The 13,690-nt window shown below is 45.6% G+C and overlaps 1 protein-coding gene across 1 annotated transcript; it reads left to right on the top strand.

Annotated features, from left to right (window-relative positions):
• The first annotated feature begins 4,499 nt into the window (after window positions 1-4,499).
• MED10 (mediator complex subunit 10) lies at window positions 4,500-11,577 on the top strand. Its single transcript, XM_024578473.3, has 4 exons — window positions 4,500-4,688; window positions 5,819-5,902; window positions 8,852-8,954; window positions 11,009-11,577. The coding sequence occupies exons 1-4, from the start codon at window positions 4,567-4,569 to the stop codon at window positions 11,105-11,107; spliced, it is 408 nt and encodes a 135-aa protein (XP_024434241.1). The 5' UTR covers window positions 4,500-4,566; the 3' UTR covers window positions 11,108-11,577.
• The last annotated feature ends 2,113 nt before the right edge of the window (window positions 11,578-13,690 follow it).

Raw genomic sequence — 13,690 nt, 5'->3', positions numbered from 1 at the left:
ATCTCTTTTGGAAATAGGGTCTTTGCAGATATAATCACATCAAAACCAGGTTGTTAAGGTGGGCTCCAGTCCAAAATGACTGGGGAAAAAGGGAAAATTCTGAGACAGACCCACTTAGGGAGAAAGCCATGAGACATTCAGGCAGAGATCAGAGTGATGCTTCTACAAGCCAAGGAACCTCAAACACTGCCATCAAACCACCAGAAGCCAGGGGAGAGCCCTGGAACAGATTCTCCCTCAGTCTCAGAAGGAACCAACCATGGGGGCACCTTAATCTCAGTGTTCTGGCTTCCAGAATGCTGAGAGAATAAATTTCTGTTGTTTAAGCCCTCTGAGTCTGTGATATTTTGTTGCAGCAGCCCTAGGTAATTAATACAAGGGTAACAGAACAGACATGGGAGGACTGTTATTAGGCAGGGAAAAAGCAGCAGTGCAGACGTCTCCATGTAAGGAAGCTTTTCTTTGGCCAAACTGCTCTTAGAGACTGGCCCTTGCAGGCTGTACAAACAAGTATAGGGGAAGACAGAAACAACTCAGTAAATGCTGAAAAAGAAAACAGGAGAGGGGGCCCTAAGTCAAAACTGCAGAAGCCCCCCACTTCTCTTAATTATTTGGAAAGCAAGCGCTGCCAGGCATACCTCCACAGAAAAGAACGACTCCTGGGGAGTTACACTCATATTGGAAAAATAGACATTTGGTTTCTTTTTGCTTCTTCCTTTATTTCCTTTTCCTGTAGCCTTTAAATAATCAAAAACTATTTATTTGGGACTCTGAGGAATATGTAAGTTTAGACTCCTGTCCTCAGCATGCCTCAAATATAGTTGGAAAGCTAAGGTAGAAAAAAAGAAATTTTAATGACAATTCAGAGGGTTCAATGTCAAAATAAGGGCAGACAATAGGAAGGACTTAAAAAATAGCCAAAATAGCTGCTTACTTCCTTGACTGTCTTTAAGCTGACTGGTACTCAAGCGTAAAGTAATACTGGGTAGTTGGGATAACAATTTCATCATTAATCTGATGCTTTCTGCATTTATCCTTTATTAGATTTAGGAAATTTCTTTTTTAAAAATAATCATGAATTGGGTTGAATATTTATCAAATACCCATTCTTAAAGTCTACTGGAGATGTTTTCCCTACACTTTTTAATGGACTTAATTATAGATTTTATGATATTTAACCATTCGAACGGTCCTAGGAAAAGCCGAGATCATTATTATTTTTCAATATTAAGTGTGACAGGTTGTATTATCTGAAAATGGCTCCAATAAGATTTCCCATTTTACCTACTCTACCAACTGTTAGGTAGCCAAGGTGGCTAAGAAAGGACTGGAGCCAGAAAGTTTCAATTAAGGGCTTTTATTCCAGGAAGGACACTGCGATCTGGGAGCTGAGTCCAAGCAGACTACAGCAGCAAGGAAAAGGGTGAAGGGTTTTTAAGGGTGTACAGCAGATCCCAGGGGAGGGTGGGTCACCCTGCTGATTTGCCCCGAGTGTCCTGAGTACTACACATGCTTGCAAGTAATGTCCTCTGACCGGGTATGGCTGATTCAGCAAGAGAAAGTCTGGGAGATTTATGGGCCTTGTTTCTGGGAAAAGCATGATGGAGAGGGGAGGGGCAGTGAGGATTCAACTTGTTTGCAGCAGGATACTGGTGGCTCTGCCTCAGTTGCTTCTAATAATGGGGAATCTCGTGGTCAGGTGACACATACCTTCTTTGTTCCAGCACAGGTGGTGGCTTAGGTCCTCCAGCTCCCAGCGTATTCTAACACCAACAACGTGAGTTTCCTTTTCCATTGAGAGGTTGGGTTTACATTCCCTCTCCGGAAATCCAAATGTGCCATGGCTTTGGTGGAAGTGATGATGGAACTTCTAAATCTAGGTCATGAAAGGCAGTACAACTTCTGCCTGCTTCTCTTGAGCTATGTGCTCCTGCAACCCAGTCACAATGAGGTGAGAAATCCCCAAAAGCCTGCAGAGAGACTGAAATGAAGGGGAACACTGCTCTCCAGCATACAGTTCAGCTGAGCTCCTAGCTGGCATCCACTACCAACATGGCAGCCAAATGAGTCAGCCACCTTGAAAGCAGATCCTCCAGCCCCAGTGAAGCCACCCCCACTGATGTGACAAGGAGCAGAGACACAAACTGTGAATGCCATGCACAGCCCACATTGCAGATTTGGAAGCAAATAAGAGGATTGTGATTGTTTCAAGACACTAAGTTTTAGGGAGGTTTGCTGTGTAACAATAGATAGCTGACACATGTTATTTGATTCAATTTGCTCATGTTCTATTTAGGATTTTTGCACCCACTTGCAGAAAAAAGATTGGACTATATTTTCCTTTTTTTCTGGTTTTCACTGTCCTTGTCTGCTTTTGTAGCAAAGTTATACAACCCTTAAAAAATGACCTGGTATGTGTTCCTTTTTTTTCCCTCCCTAGTTTCTGAAAGCATCTGGGTAAGTTTGAAATTATTTTTTCTTTAATGTTTGATTAAAATAAGACAAACTAATGTAAAAAGCTGTCAGAGCTTGATGCTTTTCATTTCTTTAAAAGATTTTTGTCTACTGGTCAGTTTATTAAAAAGTTAGGATCTATTCTGATTTTCTATGATTACTTAAGTTGATTTTTCATAGTTTCCTAGAAACTTGTCCACATCCTTCAAGCTTTCAAAATATGAACAGGTATTACTGCAACTGAATTATATTCCCTCATTCATTTTTGTTGTTTATTCCCTCTCTCTGCCTCCCTGATGAGACTTGACAAAAGTATGCATATTTGGCTTTTCAACTGTTAGGTTTCCTTTGCTGTTCATTTTTCTAGCTTCTAATTGTAACTAGAAAAACTGGCGTTCATGCTGCCTGTCACCTACCAGACCCAGGAAGCTGAGGAAGGGATTGAAGCTTTTTAGGTGCTTTATTCAGATGGTCGGCGATCTGAGAAGACTGCAGGTTTGTACCCTGACAGACCATTTTACGTTCCATTGTAAAATGGCCCTTTTTACAGGAGAACAAAGTGTAGGTCAGGGCTTTGGAGTTCAGGGAAAAGTTAATTGGATTAAAAACCTGCAGCATTCTTGCCCTGGGCGGTAGTCTTTAGCTGTGCCCCAGGCGGTGGTCTTTAGCTGTGTCCTGGGCTTTGGTCATCTCACTCTGGAGCACAATGGCTCAGATACCATCTTGAATTGCCTGCAGTCCTCCTGAGGCACAAAGGTGGAACTGCTTATGGTCTCCTGGAGTCAGGGTGGGTCACACCTTCAGTTCCTGGAACAAAGCTTTTATATGCATTGATTACTAAGCTTATTAACTATTATTTAAACTAAAATTTTCGAGTCCCCTGTCATAATGAGTGTAGACAGAAAACTAGTGAAACTTTCTTTAATCACTGTATGTCTTTACTTTCATTACTCCTTTCCAGAGGATCCAGCACAAACAACACCTCTTTTTTTATTACAAAATGTTTTATTACCAAATCTGAAGGATATAATCTGTACCATAACCGTATCACCCTCAAGCTCACCATATGACATTTTAGGTGTAATGTTCCAGTTGCTGTCCATCTCGTGCGAGACATTCACGTACCCACCACCACACTCAAGCAGGCCTTACTTCTGCCGGACCCTGTATACAACTGTTGAGCTTGTGATTTCTCTCTTGCTCCTTTTTTTTTCTTTTTGAGTTGAAATCCTAGCTTTTTATTTCCAGGCTATCATCCCTCAAAGTATCATTTTAGATGCAAAGCTGAACTTTGATAGGAAGTGCTTATCATTCAGTTCCAAATATTTTACAATTTCCCCTGTAACTAGGGAGACTATGTATCAACCAAATTGAGACATTTCGATAGTGAGTAAAAGGGAGTGCTATTAATAATTACATCAGGATCTTACCCATACAAATTCAGATGTATGTACACCCAAGAAATGCCCGGAACGATTGATCTTAAAGATGGCTTAAATCAGGGGGGGTGGGGTTTCAGGTCTTTTCCCTTTTCTTTATTATACTTTTTTTCTGTATTGTTTTAATTATTTTCAATGAATACCCATAATTTGTATATCCAGGAAAAAAAAGTCATTTTAATTGTGGGTCCAAGCAATGGGAGATCTCCATGGCTAAGGCAGAGTGAACAAAGGGGAAAGTGGTAGAAGACCAGATTAACAGGCAAGCTTTGGAAGCAACCCAAGTGCCCATTGGTAGATGAGTGGATAAAACAACCATGCTACATTTGCATAATAGAATACAACTCGGCCATAAAAAAGAAGAAAATCTTGCCTTTTGCTGTAGCAATAGCAAATAGACCTGAGTCCTGACGACTGATACCTGGCTGCTCCGCCCACCTGTGCCACTTAGGGCTGCTGGGGCGGAACCGACCTAAATCCCGCCCCTCCCCGTGTCCAGGCCCCGCCCCTGAGGCGCTCCAGGATCTGGGATTTGCCTGCAACGGCCAGTCCCGCTCACCATCCAGTCCCCGCTCCTCCCGCCCCCAGAGGAAACGGAAGTGGTGGTGGGCCCGGACGGAAGCAGGAAGCGGTGGTGTAGGGTCACGCCCGTGGCGGTGCTGACTGTAGGGCCATGGCGGAGAAGTTCGATCACCTGGAGGAGCACCTGGAGAAGTTCGTGGAGAATATCCGGCAGCTCGGCATCATCGTCAGCGACTTCCAGCCCAGCAGCCAGGCTGGGCTCAACCAAAAACTGTAAGTGGTGGCCAGGTGTCGCCCGCGTTTCCGTGGGGCCGGCCGGGCAGCGTTGGTTCAGGGAGCCAGGATGGAATCGGGGATGGGGAACTGGGATCGGGAAGCCAGGGCCTGGTTTAGAGCCACATCCTCTCTCCCGCCCTCCTGTGGGCCTGGTCCTTCCCAGCCTCCTCGCTCCTGGCTGCCGCCTGTTGCCGGCCTGCCCCCTTCCCGCTTTGCCCTGCAGCGACGGTTTCTTGCAGGCTCGTTTGGAGACGTTCTCGTGCCAGACAAAGAGTTTCTGTTCTGGGGCCACATACGAGGAAGCCATGCTTCATTATTTAAGTCTCTCCCTGCGCACCTCTGACGCCCTCCCGGAGTTTCCTCCTAACTCCCTGGGGAATTCAGAGCTTGTCGGTCCCTAGAGGGGAGGCGGGCTTCACTGGGAGCGCACAGACGTAGGCCTGGGAAGACGAGGGCTGCTGGCACCACCTGTTGCATAGGCCTGAATTTGGAGGAATTCAGGGGAACGGGCGGTGAGACAGGCCCTAGACCCTTTATTAACTAATATATTTTGGCCAACAGCGTTGTGCCAGCATGGTGCTAGGGCCTGGGATAGACAAAGGCAAACACACGAATAGAATGCTCTGGAGAAGGGCTCACGGCTTTATAGGGAGCATAAGCATACACTCCACGTTGCATGCCCAGTGCTGGGGGACTAGCCCTGTGATTTAGGAAGGCTCCCCAGAGGGACTGAAATTCAACCAGGCAGTGAGGACTTTCTTCCGCCCAGACTTTGAGGATGCCTTCTTAACCTGGAGTCCACTGCCCCACCAACAAAATCATAATTCTTCTCAGGGTAATTGTTTTTGAGAGAAGATTCACATTTTTCATGACATTCTCAAGGGAGTTGGTTCCTGTCCCCCAACATTGGCAATTTCTAGTTTAGAAAGTAAATCAACAAACATGTGAGGTATTCTGTAATTTCAAACCCTTCCTTGGAGTTCTGTAGGTAACCAAAAAGTTATGAGCTATGTGTAAACCCTGTATGTGGAAGGAACACCTTTGTGGAGCCCCAGTTGTCCGGGGGTGGTGCTCCCATGCGTGCCATGGAGTTAACCAAATGCCCCCATTTTTGCTTTTTTCCCCAGGAATTTTATTGTGACTGGCTTACAGGATATTGATAAGTGCAGACAGCAACTTCATGATATTACTGTACCTTTAGAAGTTTTTGAGTAAGTACCATTTCTGACATTCATTTGAGTATAATTCTTGTTTAGTTGTGGTGTGGCGACTGCTTCAGTCACGGGTGTTTTAGGGCCTGCTGTGTGGTAGGCACAGCCCAGGCGCTGGGAATATGCCAGTGAAGAAAATGGACAAAAACATTGCTGTCATAGAGTTGTATGTTCTGGGAGGATTAACATTTAAAAAATATCTCAGTATTGTGTTGTTGAAATAGTTACTTATGAATAGAGGAATATTAAATATGAAATGTGAGAACCACCATAGATTCTTAAAGTCCTGTTTAGACAGGACAGCCACATAACTTCCCTTTTAACTTAAAAAAGGGAAAAAAGAGTGAGTCTTAAGTGGGTTATATTTTAAATTTTAAAAAGTGACAGCCAGAAACAACCTGAAAAGTAATCTGGTCTGATGTCTCCTATGCTGCCCCAGGACTGCTGGTTCTTGGAGGTGGTCCTGTATACTCTACTGAAAATAAAAGGTTCGTAGGCCACGTAAGTTTGAGCAGGTTGTTCACAGTTTCGTACAGGAGGGTATGTGTGTCTACCGTAGCCACGGCCCAGAGAATGCATCCAGGAAGTAAACTTAAGTTTTCTGGAATCCAGGTTTTACCACACTGGTTTGGTTGTCACACCCCTGATTTCGCCGGTGAGGGGACTGATAAGTGACTGCCGTGGGCTAGTTGGTGTGAGAGTGAAGACTAAAGTCCTGGACTTGTCTGTAGCCAGCACTGTTTTCTCTGTGACAAACAGCCTCTTCCGGGAGCGGACTCCAGTCGATTTGCAAGAGCACGCTGGTACTGGTTGCAGTAAAACTGGAAGTGTAAACCGCCAGTTTCCTTGGACAGTACAGTGGAACCTTGGTTCTCAAACTTAATTTGTTCTGTTAGGCTGTTTGAAATGCAAATTTTTTTGTTTTGAAAACCAAATCATTTTTTCCCATTAGAAATGCAGTATCAGCATAAAAGTCCTGTTGGGTTGAGAAACGGAGTTTTGTTCGACAACTGAGACATATTTTCTGTAAACAGCTTTGTCGAGAACCAAGTTATTCGAGATGGGAAAGGTTTGAGAACCGACCTTTGACTGGGAAGGAAAAGCTATTGTCATTTTACATCCCAAAAGGTCAGAGGGACAAGTCCAGGTGACAAGGGAGCTCAGCAGCTGTCCACAAAGATCGGACATTCATGCTGCAGTTTTCAGGGGCTCAGCTATGTCCTCGCCTATTGGCCATGGTGTCCCGTTTTCTCTGCATGTTCTCGGTTGGCCCCTGAGTTCTCTGGCTTCAGGTGGGAGGGAAGGTCCTGTGCGTGGGTTACAGGTCTGGACTCCTAGGTGATATGCTGGCCTGTGGAGTGTGGGGATGTGGAGGCTACTTTGCTTTCCTCATCAGTGCTGTTCTGGTCATGAATGTGTGGGACGGGTTTATTGACAGATAGTGAGACGACGGAGAAAGATTGCTGAAGGACAGCAGGGAATAGGGCTTTGGCCAGCTCAGCCCTAGCGCCAGCAGCTGGGCCGAAGGGACAGTGGAAACTCACCTGGGTATTGGCAGTGAGGTTGCCTCTGGGCTCCAGTAAGCAGTGATGGAAACTAAGTCATTTCTGCACGAGGTAGAAGGAGTTGCCTGGCCCACAGTGGCTTTTTCAGCACACACTTTTAGACACACTGACTGTTTTCTGTAACAGGGATAAAGATGTCAGCATGGGCCCTTCTGTCCAGCACTTCCTAACCTCACCGGGTGGGTGTGTTGGCAGAAGTGGGGTCAGCCTTTGGGTCTTGGAAGAAGAGCCCAATCTGAATACTGTTACTGTTGAATGGTTGGTTGTTTAGGACACTTGAACCTGTAAGGTCTTTTGTTCTCCAGAAATGGACAGATTTTGTTTAGAATTAACCATAATTCTGCTTCCTTCACTCCATCATTTCAAGAATATTGCAATGCAATGGAATTTCTAGAACTTGTGATTTATTAATTTTTTGTTATCTGTCGTAAAGGCCAGTTTTTATGCCATTAAGTAACTTCCCAGCGCCTTTAATCTAAAGTGATAATTTTCTTTAGCTGAAGCATTAAAATACATAAATTGGACTTAGCGTGGTGGTGGTAGTTTTTGTTTCTTATGAATAATTCAGTTTAGCTGAGCGGTACGAAGGTCTTCAGGGCACAGAAGCAGACAGGTGGCCGACCGGTGGTAAGATGTGCATATTGGTCTAGGCAGTGTGTTTAATGAAATCTTTGGGATGAGGAAGACATCTTGGGGAAGGTGTTGAAATTTTCAAGAAGCAGTTTTATACTGTTTAGAAATAATTGGGGAGAATCTCTCTGTTTAATTCAAGTTACTTAGGTTATTTAGCAGTGTGCCCCTACTAAACAAGGTGGCGCGGGGAGGGAAGCAGTGGAACAGTTTGTAAAATAATGTTGGGTGAACAGGGCTCGGATGTCTTGCTTGCAGCTCTCCCCCCTTCTCCCTCTAGCAGCCTGAGGCTCCTCCACATAGGGTTCTCAAGAATGGGGGGCCTGGCGTGTAGGCTGCATCTTGGAGGGCTCTCCCTGGCTCCCCCATGTTGCTGTGCCTGAAGCCCTGGCCCACTCGTAGCTCTCTCATACCGAGAGCTTCCTAGCCTCATAGGTTGTTGTGAGGATCCAAATGTTAATGGCTGGGAAGCCTTTGGGAAGCACGGATGCTGCAGATGTAAAGTGGTGTAGCTCTGGAGCTTACTAGGTTTATAAGTGATCGTTACTCGATTGTATGAGGTGTTCATATTATTACAAGTAATATGAGATCACACCCATCCTTGTATAAGTGAAGGAATCCTAATTTACCTGGTCCTTGGGCACAGTTTCTTCTCTACAGGACCATGTGAAGTTATCTATAGCTAACTCCCCCTCCCCCCATAAGAATAGATATTAGCAAAGAGAGTGTTAAATTCGATGTTTCTTGTTTCTAGATATATAGATCAAGGTCGAAACCCACAACTCTACACCAAAGAGTGCCTGGAAAGGGCCCTAGCAAAAAATGAACAAGTTAAAGGCAAGATTGACACGATGAAGGTAAGGCTCCTATAAACAGAAAATAATGTCACAGCACAAATCGTTACAAAGCAAATTTGGCTGGTAGACTCTCATTCTTTTCCATGTTTGGTGAGACACCAGCTATCTTACAACATTACTCAGTTGAGACTTCTGAATTGTGTGGCATGCAGTAAAGAGTTAAATATCAGTGGTGCCTCCTGGCGGGCCTTTTCCTGTAACTGTGGCTCTTTGGCTAGGAGGAGTCTTGAATCTTCATTCCCTTTTGCATCTCTGGGGGCAGTCTCCAGCTTCTGACTGCAGACCCCTTTGTACCACATCCCCTTGTCACACCCTTCTCCACAGAGAACTTGCTCTGTTTCTGAGCTGCGATGAGATCTAGAAAACTCCGTGCATCTGCAACACGAAATACATTGTTTTTTTCTTTCTTAAATTCACTCAAATGTGGTTAATATTGGAGTGTGTGTGGTTTGATTTCTCCTCTAATTGGATAGTGCCATCCCTTTTCTGGCCTCCCATTTCTGTCGGTCTCATGCAAGGATCCCTGCTGCCTCTCCACCCCCACTCCTCATTCTGGCCCAGCCATGCTGGTCTTGTTTCCATTTCTGGAGTTCACCAAACCCTCTCCTTCTTGTTTGTTCTCGTGTGGTCTTTTTTGTCTGGAGCTCTTGCATGCTCTCTGCACACTGCCTTTCCTTTGTGGTCATTGTGTGTCACCTGCTGAGGGAGGTGCTTTGGGGCGAGCCTTTCCCAAGCTCTTTCCTGAGAGCGCTGAGGAGGATTCCTCTTTTTTTCTCTATTCTTTCTCTTTCTTGCAGCTTATACTCCAGGATCGTGGGGCGTGAGTGTTCCATTCCTGCTGGTGCCCAGCAACCACGGGTGTGCTCAGACGGTGTCTGATGTGACTTTTTAGGGTCAGAGGGTGTGAGGAGCAATGAGAGAGACACTCAGGATAACAGTGATCACATGTTGCCCTGGGGTTGCAGGGCTTCCTGCTGTGCCCCAGGTGATCTGTCCTGGTGATGGGCGGTGTGCCCTGGAGGGGCGTTTGCTACAACTGTTAGTGTGGCTTCATTTCTCTCTTGTCAGTTTGAAAGGCAGTTGCTGTTGTATCGGCGTCACCACGGGAAATAATACAGCTTTAATCGGTAGTAAGCCGTGCCTATTTGGACTGTTTTGTGAGGGAGTTGCACTGTCCAGCAGAAATCTCCACATGATCAGGGATGTGGTCCATGAGGTTCTGCTCGGTCCCACCACGCTTTTGTGCAACTCCAGTGCCTGTGGGAGATAAAGAGGTTTCCTCTTGGCAGTGCCACCTGGCAACTATGGTTTATCTTTGATTTGCCTCTGTTGTTGCTTGGTGTTTTCTGCCCAAGACCTGTGGAAGTCACTGAGCAGTTACGTGGCCTGCCTTTGTCCAGTGGGTGTGTATTGAAGGGCTGAAGTGCAGTCTCTTTTGAAAATGTATTCTTAACTACTCAAGTACTATATCTGTGTATACCCACAGTGCTTCTTCTTCGTGTAGCTTATAAGAAAAGGTTTTGAGATGCTTATAGATACTTAGCTGCCTTTAAGATTGGCGTTAAACAAATGTTATGCTGGTAAGTACGATCAGGAAGCCATGGCATTTGGCGTAGACAGGTTTCGAGGTGCTCTGAATGCTTTGATTGAGCTGTTCGCACACACCGTGCGATGTGGTTTGAGCTATTCATTGCTTCATTAAATATTATTTGCAGATTCCTGTTACGTGTGCTGTGTACAAAAATTGTTTGCACATGCGTGAATGGCTCCCTATAGGAGGGCCTTTTATCACTTTGAAGCAGGAGGGAAGAAGTGTATTTGAACATGATTTCCTCTTTCAGCTAGTTCTTAATGTACCTGTAACATAGTTGCAAGTGTAGTTTGCAGCTGGTTTACCAAGTATCGCATCCACGGGCGGTGAGCAGGCAGCACTGGAACATGGGATTGCATGAGGGAAAGTGGATTCCGGTCTTTGGAGGGCTCTGGGGGGTGTGGTCTTTAACTTGGGTGACAGATCACAAAGATATTTTGACAGTATACATTTTTCTTCTTAGAAGTTTAAAAGCCTGTTGATTCAAGAACTTTCTAAAGTATTTCCAGAAGACATGGCTAAATACCGAAGCATCCGAGGGGAGGACCACCCCCCTTCCTAACTTCATCCTCCCTCTGTCTGAAGATCCTTCTAGTCCTGTTTGCATCGCTGTGACCTTCAGGCAGCCTGTGAGTGAGTGTCCTTGGACGATGGGGCCTAGAGGGCTTTGCGGAGCTGTGCGCCAGCAGCCACCCCTCGTTTGCAGATGGCTGGTGAGCTCAGGTCTTTGAGGATGATAATTTGATCCTTACGGCAGAATTGTCTTGAAAATATTAAATGTGTTAGGTAAGGTAAAAGGTTTTAAAAATTCTACTTAATACACTGTTTGCGTACTTTTTTGTTCTATCTTACTATGGTGTCAAAGAAAGCTAAAAAATAAAATAAAAATAAAAAAATTGGTTTAATATGAGAAGTACTTGAATTGGTTTTATATTTTATATTTTCAAGTTTAGTGCATAAAGACTGTTCAGTGTAACTGTTTATATGGATTTCAATTAGACATAAGCATATAATAAAGTCTTTAAGTACTTATATGACTTATTCCATGTCATTATTTTGTAATATTTTTATAGTATAGTACAATGTATCTTGTAAACAGTCAATTATTGTGTCCCCACAGTATGAGTAATATTCATAAAATTTATTCTCTAGGCAGTTAGGCAGGAAGAGCCAAAGCAAAATGCAGAATTCTGATTTCTTCACAGCTGCTTCATAGACAGCATAACAAATACTGAAGAAGGCAGATTAGGGACCTGCTGAAGAACATCCTGCAGACTGCTTACCGACCACAGGGGGCTTCTGATCAACGGCACCGTCTGACTCAGTGGGTCCTCATGGGCCTTGGGAGGCTGCCTGGCTTGTAAACTCGTGATGCTCTGGCATCTATGGGCCACACTGTGAGTTGCAGCCCTGGTGCATCATTGCTCATGGGTAACTTGCGGGCCACCTGCGTCAACATGACCTGGACTTGTTAGAAAGGTGGGCCCAATTCAGGCCTACTGAGTTACAGGCCTTAGCTGGAGCCTGGGAACCTGTATTGTTGATTTGCTTCCCTTGAGTGATTCTGGGCCTGTTTAGATCCCAGAACTTGCTCTAGGGACTTTGATGTCATCAGTGTATAGCAGTGTCAGTGGTCTGTGTCACCTAAGACTGTAGGAATGGTTTAGGGAAGTGAGAATCAGAGCCCGGCTTTCATTGTCCTCACTGTCCGTTTCTGGAATGCAGGGACTTGGGCATGGCCACTGCTGCCCAGAGGGGTCTTAATTGCAGAGTCAGGGGCCACACGCCTTAGGAAGTTGCTACTTTGTTAATAGTTCCATGCTCTCCCAAATGACACCAGAAAAGGGCCTCCCACATGGAGACATGATTTCTACTTGCTGACAGGACTCCCCTGTCCACTAGGTCCTGGAGCCAGCGGTCCCCCCTCCTGATTTGGTTTCCCACCTCTAATCTCCCTGACTATTACCTGCTCCACAGAGGCTTTGGGGCCTGGTTTGCTGAGCCTTTCCCAGGCACTGTTGTCTTGAGTCAAGTCAGTTGGTCCTACTTCACCCCTCAGCTATGGGAGCTTGTATTTATGTTACAAAGCCAGAAATGGGCACAGAGGCTAAATCCCAAGCCCACTCACGCTGCTAATGTGTAGCAGAGTTGCATGTTCAATGCTGGCTGACCTCACCCAGGGTTCGTGTTCCAAACCACAGCACTATGCTGCCTCAGTAGATGACATCATTCTGCAGTTGCAACTGTAGCCCAGCTGCTCCAGACCATTACCCTCACACTTAAAACATTGTGCAGTGACTCCAGGTTTTGGTCTCCTCCTCCTCGGTAGGAGCATTTTCATTCCCTCTGCACTGGTGCCTGGCTGGTCCATGGGTGTCCCTGATTCCCCTTTGGTTCTGATACATACATATAGGGTGTAGCTGGCAAAGGGGAAAGGTTGGTTCTGCATATGCGGGGTCTGGGAGTCATAGGTGGCCTTGGGCCATTTAGTATAGATGTCTGACTTTGGGGTGAGCAGGTTGCCATCAATTAGTGAAGATGCTTATTCGTGGCCAACGATAATACAAAGCCTGACAGCACTGTGGGTGAGTTGACCGTGGCCCAGCAGGGCAGGTGTAGCTATAATATGTCACTCTGGAATGATCACCAGTCCCCTTTTCACTGCAGACTGAAGTATGTGGTGTGCTGCTCTGGAACTCTTAGGCAGTTCTCTCACGTGTATTGACAACTCCACCACCACCACCACAGTGGGTCCCCAGGAACAAACAGGAATGGCAGCTCACGATGCCATGACATTGTGCCATGTTCTCCCTGCGTTCATGGGTTGGTCTCCATTTGGCACTGTAGCTGCTGGCATTTGCATTTATTGCGAGTTCTAGTCACTTGCAGTCTTCTTTAGGTTCAGAAATGACGTGTTACGTGATTTCAAAGGGGCATTGAAAGGTCCGCAGGCCACCGTGCAGACTCACAATGAAGGTGTGGTGATTACAGTTGCCACTGCCTCGACTTCTCCACCAGAAGGTCCAGGACCACGCCTCAGACCCCCGTGTGCACCCTGAACTCACTGTTCTTTGCTTGGCCCTTTGACCCCGCCCCAAGGGCCTCATTTTAATTAATAATTATTGGAACCTTCCTTGTGAAATGT

This window comes from Desmodus rotundus, chromosome 1 (assembly GCF_022682495.2).
Source record: "Desmodus rotundus isolate HL8 chromosome 1, HLdesRot8A.1, whole genome shotgun sequence".
Taxonomy (NCBI): domain Eukaryota; kingdom Metazoa; phylum Chordata; class Mammalia; order Chiroptera; family Phyllostomidae; genus Desmodus; species Desmodus rotundus.
This window is presented reverse-complemented; position numbering and strand designations above follow the sequence as displayed.